The sequence below is a fragment of the Cariama cristata genome, unplaced genomic scaffold (assembly GCF_000690535.1).
Source record: "Cariama cristata isolate BGI_N322 unplaced genomic scaffold, ASM69053v1 scaffold29915, whole genome shotgun sequence".
Taxonomy (NCBI): domain Eukaryota; kingdom Metazoa; phylum Chordata; class Aves; order Cariamiformes; family Cariamidae; genus Cariama; species Cariama cristata.
This window is the reverse complement of record NW_009616377.1, coordinates 25,336-44,403: the sequence shown is the minus strand read 5'-3', so window position 1 is coordinate 44,403 and position 19,068 is coordinate 25,336. Positions and strand designations below refer to the sequence as shown.

The following is a 19,068-nucleotide window of genomic DNA, read 5'->3' as shown; positions in this document are numbered from 1 at the left end:
CCCGATACTTCTGAAACTATTATAAAGATGTATAAATTCCTAGACAAACATTTTTTTAAAGGATTCTAGAGACAGAAATCAACTCACTAGGAAAAAGTGAAGACACACAACCAGCTACGTCCCTTCTTCCAGCCAGTACAATACAGTAACATGGCTGTAAACATACCTTTTGGGCCTGGTGGACCTGGAAGTCCAATGCCAGGAATACCTGGCTCTCCCTTTGCACCTGGGATGCCTGGTAAACCACGCTGACCTGGCTGACCAGGATCTCCTGTAAAAAGAAGAAAGTCAACATAGTTATCAACCATCAGTCAGAATAAAAATCTCTTGGAATTCCCTGGGTATCTAGCTGCTGCTTTACCTGGAAGACCTGGGTCACCATTTCTTCCTGGAGGACCAGGGGGGCCAGGAACTCCTGGTTCTGTAATAGTCTGGCCAGGGTCACCTTTTGGACCTAAGACCAAAAAGAAGAAATAGGTATCACTCAATAGGAGTTTCTTTTCTGTTTTTCTTTGAGCAGAAAAAGATTCTAGCTACATCCCAAGCTTAGAAAGAACTTAAACACCAGCAACACTTCACCTAATAGGCTATCTGCCCCTGAGCCCCATACAGCATTTATAGGCTTAGAAGCATTGTTTTATGTTAAGACAGTTTTTCTTGAAATGTTATTTTTTCTAGCTTCCTCCTAGGTACCATCATGTGAATAGTATTTTCCATAGCTGACACCAGCACAACTTGATCAGACTCTGTGTAGCTGACAAGAAAGTAACAAAAGCAAACTTGTTCAAAGCAAACCTTTGTTTTCACAAACTGTTGTAGTTGCAGTATTACCAAGCATAAGCCAGATGGTAGTTACAATGCATTTCCACTATAGGCAGTTGAGGAGAAGCTTCTCTAGAGGTCAGAACAGAAGGGTGAGTCATGTGCCTATAGTAACATAGCACAAATTCTGCTCACTTTGTGATTCTGTGATGACCTTCAGTAAGGGAGCTTACAAATACCAGGTCTTACAGTGCCTTTGGGAAAAGCTTAAAAGCAGCATTATGTTCCGAGAACTATCCGGACCAAAAGGACAAAACCTGATTTTACAGGTTTTTTTTCAATAGCACACAGAGATCAACTCACCAGGAACTCCAGGAGGCCCTGGACGGCCTGATACACCTTGGATGCCCTTTTCACCAGGTGAACCTTGTGGACCAAAACCAGGAGGTCCAGGAAGTCCTTTGTCTCCAGGAAGACCTGGTATTCCTGGATCACCTGGAATACCCATTTCTCCTTTGAATGCAACACTGCCCTGAAAAAAGGAAGAGCAGGGTGGGAAAGAGGAACATGTATTTACTAGCAAAGGAGTAAAGTGTTTCATTGCTTCTGTTTTGAAACTCTTTTGCAGTTTCCATCCTTCTAGCTCTCAAGGCCATTAGCTGCCTGCATGTTACTAACATGGCAGAGATAAGATCTAAATCTAGCTACTTCATTCTTCACACTACATAGGTGAAGAGTAGACAATGGCAGAAGGGACCATCTGACACTACCCAAGAGAAATCTCAGTTTATTTTTAGAGGCATTGACAGATTCAGGGAGTACCTCTATAATTCATCACTAGATTGGCATCTACTGAAGAGAATTACTGCGTTCGTCACATTCAGAAAAAAGCGCATTTGCCAGTCCTCTTATTTGCACTATGTCAAATGCATCCAGGACCTCCCAAAACATCTGTCCAATCAAAGATAGCATAAAATGGGAACTCACGGGTTCCCCCTTAGGGCCAGGTAGACCTGGCAGTCCCTCTCGTCCAGGAGTGCCATCTATGCCAGGAAGACCTGGAGGTCCTGGGAAGCCGGGGTCCCCTTTGTCACCTTTCATGCCTGGAGAAGTCAGGACATCCCCTGGGTCTCCTTTAGGACCAGGTCTGCCAGGAGCACCTGGTGACCCTGGGAATCCCTGAGGAAAAAAAAAAAAAAAAAAAAGGCGTTTTAGTTTTTCTTTCACTCCCTCTGTGAGTTTGGCACAATATAGGAGCATTCAAGCTAGTTATGGACATAAAAATAAGTATTAGACAAGAATTCATGTCTGCTGTGCACAGATCTACCGAACAGGCAAGACAAATGAGACACTGTTTTCCCACCAGAACATAACACCACCACTTACTGGTGGCCCTACAAGGCCAGTTAATCCAGGAAGCCCCTTTTCACCTTTTGGTCCAGGAAAACCAGGAGAACCTGAGTAGTGCAGAAAAACATAAAAGTAAAACCTAAAACTGTAGAAGCTGTAAATATCAAGCATGCTGTTCGTGTAATAGCTAAGTTGTTTTAAAAACAGGCAAGGTTTAGTCTGGTTTTTTTGGTTTTGGGTTTTTTTTTTTTGAGAGCACATGATTTTATTTGAGCAGAAAAAAATTTGCAACTCTAAATTAAATCAGTAGTGTCAAAAGATGTCATACTTTTTATAAAGCTCCAACTCCTTTATAATTTCAGGAATAGCAAGAAGTTGTTAATTTCTCTGTTTCAGTTAAATCTATAGCAGACTATAAACCTTCAATATGTAGAACGCTTGCAAGTCTGTCTTTGATCAGAGAATTTTTTTGGAAAGACCAGATTTTCAAAAAACGAGTGATTGTTTTACACGCATCCAGTCTGTTTCTTCCTAACACTCCCCAACTGTGCAAAATATGACATGCACCAACTGGAGCTGGCAACTGTACATCTGAATTTGTATACAACACACAGATATATCATTAGCATTATACACAGATACTTTGATACCAAAGTGATTTTGTGGAACATATTAAGCAAAACAGTGAAGACTATAGCCTTACCTGGACTACCTGGAGGTCCTGGTGGTCCTCTCTCCCCAGGAGGCCCAACTACTCCAGTTCCTATGCAATTGAAGCATGTGTCTCCTTGATCACCTAAAAAGATTTGCATTGAAAAGCATACTTGAGAATCTGATCTTAGAAAACATTAAAAGAATTCAGCACAACAGCAATTGTTTTCTTGCTACTGATCTATAATACCAAGCCCAAAATGACTATTTTATGTAATTATATGATTGCTTAAATATTAGAAGGCTTCCCCCATGAAAGCCAAACTGAAGCTTTTTGTTTGCTAGAACTCAGACAACCAATATCAGATAGGATTAGAATTTATTTAGAATAGTGCAAAATAAACTAAAACAAAAAAATGCTTTCAATAATAAAAAATAAAACTGTGGAGTTTTTTTTCCTCAGCAAAAAAGTCCTCTTCTGAAGTAGGTACTTGACACTACAAATTACAACTCTGAAACACATATATCAAAATCCAAACTTTAATTAAACTCCAAGAGTGCAAAATAAATACTGGGAATGTTTCATTGATTTGACAATAGGCTAAACATTTCATTTAAAAAAAAAAGAATGGTTTCAAGAAGCTTAGGAATTTCCTTCACATACAGACTTTGTTGACATTTGTCAATGTAGCATTTAACCACTTCATTTAGGTTAATTAATTAATCCTTACAACCTCCATGAGAAAAAGACTGCTATTTGAAAGGAGTACAAAATTAAGTGAGACGCCCAAGGTCATCTAGGATGTCCATGGTTGAGCTAGGAAAAGATTCTCACTTACCCATATCAGCATCCTCATTGCAAGGTTGTCTTTTTGGAAACAAGGATACACATTAAAATTGTCTTTCTTTTGCTTACCAAACAAACTTATTGTAGATTTACCAACTCGAATTAGGAATTTTGCATTTATAATTTTAATGTTGCTTTCTGTAAAAATGTCAAATTTATAAACGGAGTAAGTATAAAACTTTTTCACATAGACTTGGCAACTGCTGTTACAAAGCACTTGGTTTCTATCTACCTGGGAGATACTCATAAACCCAAAGTTCCATTTTATTTTAATCATGATTCATGCTAGGTCCTAGCATTGGTTGTACCCTCAGTCACTTTTAGATTCCTGTGCTTTAACATTAGCTGAGGGACTATCCTATGCCCAAGCAAAACAGCTTGCTTACTCCGAAACAGAAAATATCTGCACTCAACCCTATTGGGAAGAGACATGGTTTATACTTATTTAATGCAGGCTTTACATTGTTTAACAAGCTTTAACAAACAGAAAAAACAAGATCGCCATGACACTACACCTTTTTGGCCTCGCTCCCCCGTAAAGCCTTGTTGTCCTGGAATTCCTGGAGGACCTGGTGGCCCCCGCTCACATAACCCTTCACCTAAGGAGAATCAGGAGAGGTTTAATGATCAATTTGTGTCAGACTGACAGCAGCACCAAATACACGTATTCAGTACAAAAACGTACTTCCTAGTATTTGTGTGGATATTCTAATGTACCCACAGAATCACAGACCAAACATTTTGGCAATTCAGACAGAGGACTGCTAATGAAAACCCACCAATGTAATCCAAACTCAAAAGGAAACAATCAGTGATATTACACAACAATCATCAGTTCTCCTTCACAACCACAACCTATCTCCCACTACTTCCCACAGCCTACACACTTCCATCTCTACACTATGTTCTGCTATTCAGCCTCATATCATAAAAGCACGTGTATGAAATATCATCAGAGTGAGGGGACTTAAGATGCCAATGTCATCTAGACACTACATTCCTCCCTGAACCATGTTAGCCCCTCTCCACTACAGCTTTCCGGTTCTTGTATTCCATCGCCCACTCCCAACTTCCCTTATACTAAAAAGGATCTAAGAGCCTTCATCCAGTGTCCACTCCCAAGCTAATTTTGTGTGGTCTACACACTAGAATATTTATGAAACAAAACTGGAATTCTGTGAAAAATTACTGCTTTGACTCCCCTGGTGTCACAAGTCTTAGTAGGGAATAGTCCCTCCAAGCATTTATTAGATCATATCATGAAAGCTAAATTTACTCAAGACAGTGTCAAAGTGGTTACATCCTGCTTTATGCACAAGTTTTAATGTAACTTTCCTTAGTTGGATTAAATGGGATGTAACATAAATTGGAAAAATACTTAATTTCGTATTTCTGGGCCAAATCTGCTTCAGTCTGAGGACTGTCATTATTGTGTGAGTTCGCACAAAGGTCCCTTCAAATTTGACGAGTTTTCTTCTTCTCCACTCTAGCTGAATCCCACAGAAAAGTCACAGTAGGGGTCACTTGAGGTAGAAAGAGGCATGATAAAGCTAGACCACAACTCACATCATTGAATTTCCAAATTCTGTAATTGTCCTTAAGGCTAGAGTTCTCCTACAAATGTCCTGATTTGCAATGGGAGCGACTTGTAGAATGCATACAAATAGCTTGGAATGTCATGGACTTCAGCTGCTGATAAACTACAACTTCGGAAGTAGAATTAATTAAAAAAAAAAAAGTCAAAGCTGTTCAGTCTCTTCTACTTACTGTCCATGTGATCATCACTTACCAGGAGGAACAGACGGTGCGGGTGGCCCTGGGGGACCTGGTGGTCCTGGAGGTCCTCGTGGTCCATCAAGTCCTGGTTGCCCAGGAATAGAAACACCAGGTAAACCTGGATCTCCCTTCTGTCCTCTCTCACCAGGTAAGCCAGGAGGGCCAGGAGGTCCAACAGTAGTGATCCCTAAGATAGGAAGATCTTAGTTCCTTGATAGCTCAAAGGTTTAAATCACTTTTTTTTCAAGGATGACAATGATATACGATGAATAGCATGCTACAGATAAGACTGTGTCTCTCCATGTAAGCACTCCATAACATTTCTTTTATAGAACTGAACTACATGTTGATGTGCAGTGTTTGACATATGCACATATTACATTTTCAGAGATTTTTGTTTGAAAAATTGACCTGAGACTCAACAACTACATTTATGAAGGCAAAAATATTAAAACAGGACTAATGAAAGGAAGTATTGATGGAAAAAAGAATGTTTACAAGCTGTAACATTAGAATCATAATGTTCTTCTCTGCGCATGTATAAGGCAAATACAGGTGTCACCATTTGCTCCCATTGTAGACTCAGATCGTCTCCTTTAGTACTGGCCAATGTACAGCAGAGACGAGGTTTGATGGCCAGGTACAAGACTTCTGGTACACAATACTTTCTCTATGTAATGCAATGGATAACTTATGTTATAGGTAAGTGATATGAGTCAAATTACCCCCAAGACCATTAAGCTAGTGTCTGTTTGACAGCCTTGATGATTAGCATCCTCTGTTCACCACAGCAGGGGCAATGAATGTTCAGAATTCCTCATATTATCCTCATAAGCTAATGACCACCCTTCAGGCTCAAAGGTAGCTCTAAATAGTTCTGCCTTCACTTTCTGTCCAATCCATCTGTCAAAAGGAGTGCAAAAGTTCACTGATGGTATAAAACTGGGAGGAGTGGCTGATATACCAGAAGGCTGCACTGCCGTTTAGTGAGGCCTGCACAGGCTAGAGAGTTGGGAGCAGAGGAACCTGTTGAAGTTCAACAAAGGCAAATGTAGGGTCCTGCACCTAGGGAGGAATAACCCCATGCACCAGTACAGGCTGGGGGTTGACCTGCTGGAGAACAGCTTGGTGGAGAAGGACCTGGGAGTCCTGACAGACAACAAGTTGACCATGAGCCAGCAATGTGCCCTCACGGCCAAGAAAGCCAATGGTATCTTCGGGTGCATCAGGAAGAGTGTGGCCAGCAGGTCAAGGGAGGTGCTCCTCCCCCTCTACTCTGCCCTGGTGAGGCCACATCTGGAGTACTGTGTCCAGTTCTGGGCTCCCCAGTTCAAGAAAGACAAGGAACTACTGGAGAGAGTCTGGTGGAAGGCGATGAAGGGACTGGAGCACCCCTCTTATGAGGAAAGGCTGAGGGAACTGGGTCTGTTCAGCTTGGAGAAGACTGAGAGGGGATCTCAACAATGCTTATAAATACCTTAAGGGTGGATGTCAAGAGGATGGGGCCAGATTCTTTTCAGTGGTGCCCAGTGACAGGTTAAGGGGCAACGGACACAAACTGAAACACAGGAAGTTCCATCTGAATATGAGGAAGAACTTCTGTACTTTGAGAGTGGCAGAGCACTGGAACAGGCTGCCCAGAGAGGTTGTGGAGTCTCCTTCTCTGGAGATATTCAAAACCCGCCTGGTCGTGTTCCTGTGCAACTTGCTCTAGGTGAACCTGCTTTGGCAAGGGGGTTGGACTAGATGATCTCCAAAGGTCCCTTCCAACCCTGATGGTTCTGTGACTGTGAAAAGATCATGAAGCTAAATATCCATTCAGACATTTGAACACACAGCTTTATTTTAATGCTTGCACTCCTACCTGGAGAACCTGGCAAGCCAGGTGGGCCGGGCCTACCAGAGAATCCACGCTCCCCTTTGGCTCCTGGAAGTCCTGGCAATCCTTTGCTACCTTTTGGCCCCACTGTTGCATCAATGCCTGGTCTTGAAATGACCTGTAAATGTTTCATGTTCATGTGAAACAACTTGCCAAGAAAAGAGTCACTGGAACGGTAGAGATGCGAGGGAGGGAAAGTTCAACATACTTTGAACCTTATACCAATGACAGGATGCTTTTCCTGCTCCACTGAATTACCAGGTAAAATTCCAGTAAAGAGCATCCCCCAATAGGAAGCACTTATACTGCCAAGTCAACATGGTTATAACAGGCTTCAGTGAATCTGACTCAATTTCTGCTGGTCTGAGGTTATAGTCTAACTTTGTGTTTGTAACCTAGCAAATCCTAGAGCACAGAATCTATCTGGAAAGGAAACAATCGCTTCCATTAGTGAATATATGAAATCTTTACTGGTTCTGTTATTGTTACACCTGGAGATGGGACTGACTCTCAGTTACTCAAGAACTATGATGAAACAACACTGTCAAACAAATGCAGAAAGAAAAGAAAGTATCAGCAACTTACAATTCCAGGAGGACCAGGGGGACCAATATCACCTTTTTCACCCTACCAATGAAATTAAGAGCATTTTTTTATGTTGTGCATTAGTACAAGAAAGTTATTGCAAATATTCCTCAACACTGTAATAGCATAGGCAATGCAATTACTATTCAGCCAGAACTGAACTCAGCGATGACAGATTTTCAAGCTACTGTAGCAATAATGACAAAAAACCTGGCATACCTTTTCACCCTCTCTTCCTGGAACACCATCTATTCCAGGTCCACCAGGTAAACCCTTCAAGAAAAGAGAAAAACAATCACACTCAGATCTTCTCCATATCAGCAGAAAAGCTTAGAAAGAGTCTGCTTAGATTAGAAATGTACAAGTTACTCACATCCCTACCAGGCTGACCAGGTTCTCCATCTTTGCCAGGCTTTCCCTTCAAAGACATAAACACGCATTGAAATAAAATGCTTCAGTGGTGAAGAATTCTTATGGAAATTGTTACGTATTTCCCATTTTTCAATAAACCAAACTTTCTCTAGAATGCAGTCCTTGTGACAAATAGGTCAAAGACATCAACCAAGTATAATCAATGGAGTTATCTAAATTGAGGTTTTCATTTTGAAAACCAGAGCACAAAAAGATGACAAGTCTCAAGAATGTTGTGCAAATACAGCACAAAATGATCTCCAGTTAACAATTGCTGATTCATTGTGTTTAATAGCTCCCTTTATTTTAACATTAGAGAAATTCTTTATTTGGTAAACAGATCATAACTCCCTAAACACTAGAACATTATATTTAATTAGGGAATTAGTATAATGTGACTACTGAAATTAAATACAATCATTTTTGTGTTTGAATTTTAACTCTCCTTTAAATTAAAAACAATTTTCTGAAGAATAATATCAACAAAAATACAAAGTGCAATTCTGTTCAAAGAAGTGACTTCTAAAAACCATATATTCTTGCTGAACCGATTTGTCATTGCTGCAATAAAAGCAGTGTAAGTTCCACTTTATTTCAGACCATTCACTGGGCAAGACAAGTAGAATTCTATGGTTAGGTTAGCATTACAGAAGCAGTATGTATGGGGGACACCGGCTGGAACATAACTGTAATAGGTGATTATGTTTCACCACAGCGCCAAGATCAACTCTCAATCATTGAGAAGTTGATAATAAGACCTGACAGATATGGTGTATTAGAGTACAATGTAATTTATGAATTCTTTATTATTAGTGATGAGTTTTGATTCTCAAAAATGAGGTTTTAAAATTTCCCATGAATTTGCAGAACTACCTGTTTGATTACATATACTGACATTTTTGTGAGTATATCTGAAATGGGTTTGAGCCACACAGAATCATATGGAGCCCTAAAAGGCAGATTTAGAGTAAATTAATAACAAAACTACACTTTAAGTATGCAACATGCCCAAATTCAGAGTGATAAACCCAAACAAAAATGTTAGTAAACAAGCTTTTGGCAAAAGACATTTGCCATATCCCCTCAGATAACCTGTCAGATCCTTACAAATTTATGTGGTTCCCATTTACTTTTGCAGAGAGAAGCAACTTGGAAAATACAATTCAAAAGCCACTCAAAATATAATGAGAATTCTGGCTTTGTAAATCTGCCTCATTTGTTATGTTCCTTAAAGGCGGCAAACCAAAGCCCTCATATAAATCTCGGCAACTAAGAAGGATTTTATCCAGAACACTAAACATTTGTTTCCTTTGTATTTATTTCCTATAGAAATTGAGAAACCTGTTACCGACATGTTTCTAAACAGTGTTCATGTATTGCCCCATTAATCTGAGCAAGACTTGTGTCTTGATTTTCAAAGGGGTCCATTATGTTGATGAAACTGTAAGTTGAGTAGCAGTGAAAGTGAAAATACAGAATGCCTTGAGCTGGTAGCAGCTTGTCTTTTCTTTGCTGGTCCAGCCCATGCTATTTCCATCCTATTCCTTAGCCCTTCTATGATCTTTCTTAGCTTTTCTGAGCTGTGATATCTGAGTAAAACTAAATTCCAGGATGGATTTGAGTCTAGACATGAACAAAGTGTCTCATGCTATCCCTAGATGCAGCTATCCTGACTCGTCCCCTCCCCAGATAGCACATAAACTGAAGTAGTCTCTTGGGAAGTGACAAATGGACTTTTGGTCTTAATGTAGTGTTCAGAGACTTGGTTTTGTGACTCACCTCACAAGTAAACCCACTGAGAATGAGTTTACATAGATCAGCTTAAATATATACCAATCTCATGCTGCTTGGCAAGCCAGTACATAGCAAACTGAATGAAGACCCTCTCTAAAAGGAAACAGAAAACTGCTGCTTCAGTCAAGTAGTCCAACAACTTTGAAGAAGGTTTCCCACATGTAACTAGGTAACATCATTCAAATTATTTTCTCTTGCCCGCAAAACTAAGATCTACATGTAGATAATTCTATCAGCAAGCACTGAGAGATCCATAGCTAGAAGAACTTTCATGAACCAGATGCATCATCTACTAGTTTTCCAGGTTATGGGGAAAAAAAAAAAAAAAAGTCTCTTACCCAGAGGCTGATGGCCCCACCTGAATTCAACATTTGCTTAATTCTCAAAGATAACACTGATTGGAAAGATAAATGTTTGGTTAAACAGACTACTTACTCTTTTGCCTGGTTCTCCTTGCTCACCTTTTTCACCTTTTACGCCACCGGGAAGACCCTGGACACACAAACGTCATCTTAAACTGAGTCCACAAGCCAGAGTAAAATGAATTTACAGTTCTGATACAGATGCAACAAAAAAAGAACTAAGAGAGGACTACTCACAGGAGGGCCTTGTGGCCCAGGAAGTCCTGGTGGGCCTGGATCACCTGGAATACCCTGTCAAGCACGGGCAAAGAAAAAGAGGGTTAAAGCCTCCATCACTCCCTAGTAGCTCAGTTGATTTTATTTTTTTTTTTTTAAACAGTTTCTTTTTTTGCTGACATGTATGTTTCCAAGTACTATGAACAGCAGAGGATCATATTTATTCTTTTTTTGTGTGGAACTTCAAGTGCATCTATAAATTTTATTAACTGCTCATCCTGTTTATTTAGATGATTCACTGCACTAAGACACAACTGCCTCCTGCGTGCACTGCAGCAGCTGGCTTGGTGGCCTGCAGCTGCTAGACAATAATAAAAAGAAGGAAGAAAAAAAGGAAAGAAGGAAAGAATGAACAACTGCCAGATCCTGCTGTAATTACAGGAGCAACAGTCATTAGATTACTGGTAATTGCTGAAGTTGCAAGGTCATCAGGATCAAAAGTGTGTTTGTCAGAAAAGTGTCACAGGATCAGTGTTAAAAAGTTAGGGTTTCTATTTTGTCTTGTTACACCTTTGTACAAGTTCTTAAATCTCTTCACCGTTAACTTAAAGAAAAGTTATGGGCTATTGATTCCACAAAAGGTTTCTGTGCCGAGTTTCTGTTATTTTCTTGGAGGCCTCCTAGACTTTTACAAGCCCATCTATACACTTGATTTTTCAGTCAGAGATCATAGGTGGAGGTACACACCAGAACTTTGTATTCACAAAAAAAAAATAAGTGCAATGTTGACATTTTTTACTGATTGTGTACCACAAAGCATAACCTTTGTTGAAATAAAAACAAATTTTTAAACTTTGAATTCATTGTTAACATTGGTCAAAGGCAATGCACTCAGACTGTGTTTGTAAGTCTTAGTGCGTTAAAAGGAATGTAGTTAGAATGCCTTAATTTTGTACATTGGTATAACTTCATGCTGGTATAATTAGTCCTTCAGAGATCCCCAATGACAGAGGCAAATTACTCTGACCCTAATAAAGTCAGATGAATTTTTGCTTCAATTACAATGTAGTCAAAATGTCACCTTGTGTTTTCTTAAAAATATAAAGACACACAGTGCTGCTCTTTGCCTTCTGTCCCACCATCCAGTAAAATAGAGACAAAACCAGAGACTGAGACCTTTCTAGGATGACTGTGCATTGCAAATGTACATCAGTGGATAGCTCTAGGAAATGCCTTAGTGGTGCCTAATGTTTCTCTGAAAGGAAAGGTAACAAATGGTTTTGATCAAGATGAAGGGCAGAATTGTCCTACATTCTGCCAAAATAAAATACTGCTGCCTGTCAAAGCTTCCTTCTCTGAGACATTTCCCAAGATGGAAAGGTGGAAAGGAAGAAACTGATCCAAATACAGATGGAGGAAACTAATAGTTTACAGTTCAGTTACCACAGTGACATTTGCAAAATAACCAGAACATAAAAACGATCACTCACCACTCTTGCCTCAAAATATCTACCTCAACTCTTCTATTACTCAGGGTGGAATTTGAGAATACCACAGAAACTTCAAAGAAAACATGAAGTCCAGGCACCCATGATCCTGCTGGTGCAGCTCAGACTGTCTATGACTAGCACCCAGAACCAAATGGTACTGTGAAATGTTCCCCATTGAAGAAGAAAGGAAAAAACGTAGTAACTTTAAAAATGGCAACTCTCCCAATGACTTTCTGGCATTTTTTGAAAGATCCATACAAATCAAACCAACAGTTTGAGCTTACTGTCATAATATGGCTTGATATTTACTTTTGAGAGGCTAGAAACAGGGAAAGTACTTTATTCAGACCACAAGGAAGAAAGATCTTGGGGCTTCACTAATGACACAAAAAAGGAGGAAAAAAAAGAAAAAATAAAAAAGAAATTGAGTTAAAATTTTCAAAAGCCTTCTTCACAATGGATGACACAGCTGGTTAATTAATTGGAATCTGAATTCTCAGACAGCTTTGAAAATTGCAGTCTGGGTGTTCCAAGGAATGAGAATATTTTAACTGCTTTTACTGTTACTATGAACTTCCTTTAAGAGAGTTTCTTAAGAGTAGTTATTTTACTAAGGGAAGTAACTAAGCTAATGTGACTGGCATGCCTTCCATTAAAGGCAAAGTACTCAGGCCTGAAATATTCACTACTTTGAGAAAACTAATAGAACCTCTGCAGTAAGCAGGATGTGAGTATATATGAGCCAAACCAATAGAGGCTGCAGCTTGATTTACATGCTCTTACAGATGGATATAGTTTCCCACTCACCTGATCTCCTTTCTGAAACTCAATGTCATTTGGTCTCTTCTGCTCTCCAATTTGTCCTGGTGGCCCTGGAGGTCCCTGAAGACCTTGTTCACCCTAATGTGCAAGAAGGTGGCAGTTTGTTACAGGCAATACAAGCCAAAAAGGGCATGCATAAGTATTTTGAAAGTAATAAGCAAAAATATCATCATGATCATCTACTCACTTTTTCACCTTTGGGTCCTTGGAAATTCAAACCCATATTACCCTGCAAAAAGTGTAACTCATCAGCCCTTAGAAGTGACAAATGAACAGAAAGAAAAACAAAACAGTCCACCACCACCATCAATAAGGGAAAGAAAATACCTTAGGTCCTGGCAGCCCTGGTGGGCCAGGAGGTCCCTATTAAAAAAGGAAAAAAAAAAAAGTGTCACTTCAAGCGCTTTACTTGCTGCTTTGTGGAAAAAAAAACCCAAACACAAACATGAACAAGGTTGCTACTTTGACGTCTGTGCATTACATTCATGTTGGCAAGGCACCTTGCCTTCCTCTGAAAGCTCTTCCTCATGCTATTCAACTTCACAAATATTTAAGAAACTAGTTCTTCCTTTAAGTGAGAGTCTCAAATAAAATTCAACAGTCAGGTATTAAACATTAAGGAAAGAATTATCCTAGTCTAAATAAGATAAATCTTGTCCCTCAGATTTCAGGCAAATAAGGAGCCTGCACAAAGATTCAGCCTGATTTAAAGCAAAAAGAAGTCTGGGAACAGGCTGTTTCAACTGTATCACATTTAAATGTGCACAGTAGCAGCTCCAGGGTGAACTGTATGCATAGTTGCTGTTGTCTTCATATCAAGTTGTGATTACCAAGACCTCCGCACTTTACTGACCTGCCTCTGAGAACATGAACAAAGAAATAATTGTCCCATTTAACACTTTATGGGAAACAGGTTAAGGAAACTTACTGTCAAACCTGGGGGCCCTGGAGGGCCAACTGGACCTGGTATTCCCATGGAGCCGGGTGGGCCCTGTTGAGAAAGTGGAGGGGGCTGTGAAAGAGCACCTTTGTATGAAAAAGCAGTGAGACCTTTAAGGTCAAAAACCCCCAACAGCTGGCACCCCAAACTCATCAAATCAAAGTAGCTGACCACTAACCTACCAATCTGTCCTTGTGGAATGGCCTAAAGGAGCACACATGGTGTTAGGAGTGTTCTGCTCTCAACACCAATACATCTCTTTGGCTTGGATAAGGGAATGCTTTTTTGTTTTGAACTACTTTTGTGCTTTCTTTCTCTTCATGCACTGAGAGAGAACAACAAAACACTTTGTATTTGTGATTCCTCCCAGCCAGAAACAGACAATAGGGAAGCACAGATCAGAGGAACAGAAATGCTAACAGGCTCAGTCTGGTCAGAATAGCCTGGGGCTTGCTTCTCTGTACCAGGAAATGGGAGTCTCTGGCTTCTGTCCAGTCCAGGCCGATAGACTCATTTTCTGCTCCCCTTGTTCTTCCACTAAAGCAGTGAATGGCTCAGTGGGGAAGCACAGGGCCTGGAGTCACTAGCTGTTTTCACAGAAAACTGCTAAGAGAACAGAGACACTGTTCAGGATGTGCAACATGAGGAGAACAGCTGAGACATTACTCTCTCTTCCTACCATCCAAAATAGTGACTACAGCCCTAAAATGCAGATATTACTTGCTTTACCTCAGGGTGAAGAAGGGAAGGGAACTCCAGAACTGATACAGAGAATGTCTAGGAAGGGGGAACAAGCAGGGGAAGCACAGAAGGAAGTCAGTAACTGTGAGTACTGCTGTCTGCTGGACACCACTTTCCTGACCATGAGACCTTTCTGGACGCTGTGGGTCACTCTAAGACCCACACGGAAGCACGCAGTTTCCCTCAAGCCATAAACTAGAGGTACATTAAATGTGAGCCCTGCTTCTCCATGTAAACATATGGATCCCCTAGCACCAAATGTTCCAATAGTGCTGTAATGCAAATACTTTTCATGTTATCTTTTTGGCAGAACACAGCCTAATAGTACATTACACAACTTACAGGTATCCCTGGAAGACCTGGAAATCCTGGGTCGCCCTTCTGTCCTGGTAGCAAGGATGTAATTATTTCACCTGCTTCACCCTAGAAGAAAAAGCTGGCTTTAATTAATAGCACATTTCACAATTCTTTATCACCATTCTGACTCCAAAGACACATAGTGGCTCTTAAGACTCTGAGAGATTCAGACTTATGCTACACCCTAGTAGTACTCTTTAATATAAGTACTGGATTTTTCACGAATAGCTCTTTTTAGGAGAGATGAGGATTCTTTAACTGGCTAAACTACCAACTATTAAAAGCTCTCTTTTTATATGTACAAATATATCAGCATTGATTTAAATTCCAAAAGATTAGGAATACAAATGCTTCACAACAGAAAGAGATATTTTAGCTTCATGTGAAAGCAGTGGATAGGACACAAGAGAAAAAAGGCTCATTCAGCTTTTTCCAATGTCCCACCTCACGAGATTAATGATGAGTACGCTGTTACAATAGTCATGCTTCATGGTCTATACTGAAGCACAGTTTCTTATTGATTTCAGGGAATATCTTTGTTTTAAAGGTATGTGTTCTGATCAGCTTGCCTTTTAGTATCTTTAAAACAATTGGGAAGAAAAGGAGCTGAGAAAAACAATTCACCTTAATGGTCACAATTTCCCAGCACCACTGGTATGCTGTCCTCTCAGGAGTTTATTGGAATAATTCTGTGGGTCAAGTTTCCTTTAAAATAGATTTGAAGCAAACCTGATACTTTGGCCCATACTCAAATAGGTCAAGGATACAATAAAAAAAACCCTTAAAAAAATAAAAGAGGTCCTTAAGGTCCAAAATCAGATTACGAGATTATTTACATTAGGAGAAAAAGCCATCTACATAGTAATCTATACAGTAGAAAGCATGTTTTCAAAAGGAACATAAGATGTTGCACTATTCTCTTTCACTGATATTTTAAGTTATTATCGCTTCGTCTCTGGCAGTGTTCTTAAGAATGCACAGGCAGACTACTGGTGCATTTCAGTGTTCATAGGTATTTTGCTAACTTGATGCATCCCGACACAAGCAGACAGTGGCCCTCACACTCCCAAGGAAACCAGCTTCAGAAAACAGCCTGCTACTTCTGGAACTACTGACCCAAACTGAGTAAAGCTACTGCAGAATTTCCAGTTAGGTGCACTGGAGTGACCTGGAAACACGAAGCTTTCTGCAGAACGTCACTCCAGATTCCAGTGGATAGACATGGTCTTGCATAAAAGCAAGCAGGTTACTTATGCCAGATCACACTGCACACCAATTCCTGGTTAGTACTTCGATGGGTGAGTACAGAACACTTACCTTCATACCTGGCAGACCAGGGGGTCCCTTTGTTTAAAAGAAACAAAAAATAAGAGAAAGATCAATAAAAATAGACCATTGGTATGTTATTTGCAAACCGCTAATCAGATCCACACCATGAGGCAACCATTAAAGATAGATATCTAAAGAATATATGAAACAGGGAAAAAAAAATTTTTTAATCGAATGGAAAAATTAGAGAAGTACTTTCACAGTGAATGTTAAGCATTAAAGGGACTACATCTCCGTTTCCTAGCAATTTCTTTTCTTAATGCCTCCTATTATCCATCCCATCTACTACATTTCCTTCTTTGTTGTACCATCCTTGTGTTTTATAAAGAAAACACCCTACACTGTCTCTTTTTTCTGCCCCATTAATCACCGGTAAGACTCTTTAGATGTACCAGATGACAGTATCAAAATCTTACTTCTCTGACACATATGCACGTATTTGGATTTTTCTGCAGGTGGCAAAACATCTCAGCATGTAAGAATTCAAAGGGCTTATTAGCTTTATGACAGCATGTATCAGAAAAGCTCACTTTTATTGGCCATCTAAAATTTTCTAATTAACCATAAAAACCCTAATATATTCTTACTTGTTAAAAGAACAACTGCAAAAAGAGGCTCATATTTATCTGATCTTTCACAGATCTAAGCAGAAGTCTTTCAGTGGATTACACGTAGCTGATCTGGAAATCTTTTACTTACAGGAGGCCCTTGTAAACCAGGAAAACCTGGACTGCCTGGGAATCCACGTTCTCCCTTACGGATGAAGAAAACAATTAGTCAAAACCAAAACAAAACATAAACCGATAAATTTTGACTGAAAAGTCCAGTTTCATTGTTAGCTTATCATCTAGAGTAGCAAATTGTATTGCAACAAGCTATAGGATAAACAGTCTGTTAAATCACACAACTGACTGAAACAGAACTTTCCACACTCAGATATTTCCACATATTTCCAGGCAAAGTACTATACTACAGAGATGGAAAACATACATAGTGATATAGAAGATCAACTTCTCTTCCAGAAAGATTGTAACATGAAGCTAAGTAGCATGTTAGAATGAAAGTGACTCCTTCCAACAAGGATACCAAATCAGTATTTTCAATGCAATATCATTAAAAATTAATAATTAAAAAGTCTCACTGTTAGGTAATGAGTTTTCCTTGGTAGCAAGAGTCTACTACAAAGACCAGATGTAGTATATGATCTAATTATCAGGCACTCCTCTCAGTTGTTAGCTATAAAATTAAGGATTAGAACAAAGAATGTAACTACATTGGCTGCAGAGTATAAATGTTGTGTCTTGGTGCTAGCAATTTCTGGCAAAACTTGTACTTTATGTACCAGACCATGACCTCTTCTCTCAGATGTGTGTGCAAGCCTGAATTATCTTGGAATTACCTCCACAACTCAGTAACAGCAAGTACTGCTGCACATAATAAACTAAACCTATTGGCTACAGCCAGGAGAACAAGATCTCTTTGTCATGTTATTGTTGCATTGTTAGGAATTTTTAAGGGATTCCACCTTTGTTCCATTGCATCCTGGGATACCCTGAGGTCCTGGTGGCCCATCTTGCCCTGGTAATCCCTTTAAAGTGGAAAAGAGGAAAGAAGAGTTAGCTTGTAGGATGGTCTTCTGGGCCTGAAAGATGAAAGCAAACAGATTTGTATCTATACAGCCCATTCCTACTCACAGGAAGTCCTGGTGTTCCTGGAAATCCTGGAAGCCCTGGCGGTCCCTAGAAAGAAATTAACCACATATAAACAGTATGGTCTCAATGGATGTGCAAAAGGATATTACAAGGTTTTACTAAATGTAACCTATTTGTGTATAGGTAAATAAAGAAAAACAGAAACATCTGAATCACCTGTAAAAAAACAATGCCAAGCTGGACAGCCATCAAGGGTCTTACCCTTCTTTCAGGGAAATGTCCACAAAAACATAGAGAAAACAATACAGAACAACTAAAGTAATAGTATGTAGACATATAGAGAAAATAAATGAACACTCATGGTGTGGAAAATGGATGTGTCCCAATGAAGTCAGAGATGCATCAATTGTCACCAGCTCAGGGGTCTGACAAAAAGAAAAAGCAAAGGCACAAAACCTAAAGGATTTCCAGACAAATCAACCTCTCCTATAATGTCCCTACATACACTGTGTCTACTTCAGAATAAACTAAAGCAAAGTTACTGGCACTTGTGTAGATCCTGTATAGCAAAACAGATCAAGTAAGTATTGGGGCTACTCTCCCTAATAAGGTTATGAAAGCAATACAACCAATATGTAAGATTGTATTACTTATGCAACCTTATATTACATATAAAAAGTAACACAATCTCTTTTAGCCAGTAGATGAGTTACTCTTCAGATTTAAGTTGATTTCCCCCCCCTACATAAATCACCACTTCTGTGAGGACTCACTCAATGCCTGGCAATCTTTATCCATAATTCCAATATATCACCCTAAAACTGCACCAATACTTACTCTGATTCCTTTGGGTCCAATAGGCCCTGGAAGTCCATCATCACCCTAAAAAAACAAACAAAAAACAAACAAACAAACCCCCACACTCAAGTTTGCAGTCTTTCTGTCTGCCTTTCTGTCAAATTAAACTGTAAGCATAAAATTTCTTCTACGTGTTTATAGTTAAGTGGACTAAAAGTTGTATTAGCATTTCCTGAGTAAAGGGTTAAAATTATTTTATTTTGGACGTTGGACTTTGAATTGAAGAGTATTTCGTACAGCTGATAA

The 19,068-nt window shown here is 39.5% G+C and overlaps 1 protein-coding gene across 1 annotated transcript in view; it reads right to left on the bottom strand.

The window, feature by feature from the left end:
- The window catches only part of COL4A5 (collagen, type IV, alpha 5), a 60,178-nt gene that overhangs the window by 29,918 nt on the left and 11,192 nt on the right, over positions 1-19,068 (bottom strand). Inside the window, exons 3-26 of the mRNA XM_009700149.1 lie at positions 18,802-18,846; positions 18,007-18,051; positions 17,838-17,900; positions 17,012-17,065; positions 16,301-16,327; positions 14,969-15,049; positions 13,874-13,936; positions 13,273-13,308; positions 13,133-13,174; positions 12,931-13,023; positions 10,655-10,708; positions 10,491-10,547; positions 8,224-8,268; positions 8,070-8,123; positions 7,851-7,892; positions 7,251-7,383; positions 5,400-5,573; positions 4,126-4,209; positions 2,816-2,908; positions 2,149-2,219; positions 1,750-1,941; positions 1,126-1,294; positions 362-454; positions 167-271 (exon numbers count right to left, since the gene is read on the bottom strand). Of these exons, the coding sequence (XP_009698451.1) occupies positions 167-271; positions 362-454; positions 1,126-1,294; positions 1,750-1,941; positions 2,149-2,219; positions 2,816-2,908; positions 4,126-4,209; positions 5,400-5,573; positions 7,251-7,383; positions 7,851-7,892; positions 8,070-8,123; positions 8,224-8,268; positions 10,491-10,547; positions 10,655-10,708; positions 12,931-13,023; positions 13,133-13,174; positions 13,273-13,308; positions 13,874-13,936; positions 14,969-15,049; positions 16,301-16,327; positions 17,012-17,065; positions 17,838-17,900; positions 18,007-18,051; positions 18,802-18,846 (1,915 nt within the window). The remainder of the gene's footprint in view (positions 1-166; positions 272-361; positions 455-1,125; positions 1,295-1,749; positions 1,942-2,148; positions 2,220-2,815; positions 2,909-4,125; positions 4,210-5,399; positions 5,574-7,250; positions 7,384-7,850; positions 7,893-8,069; positions 8,124-8,223; positions 8,269-10,490; positions 10,548-10,654; positions 10,709-12,930; positions 13,024-13,132; positions 13,175-13,272; positions 13,309-13,873; positions 13,937-14,968; positions 15,050-16,300; positions 16,328-17,011; positions 17,066-17,837; positions 17,901-18,006; positions 18,052-18,801; positions 18,847-19,068) is intronic.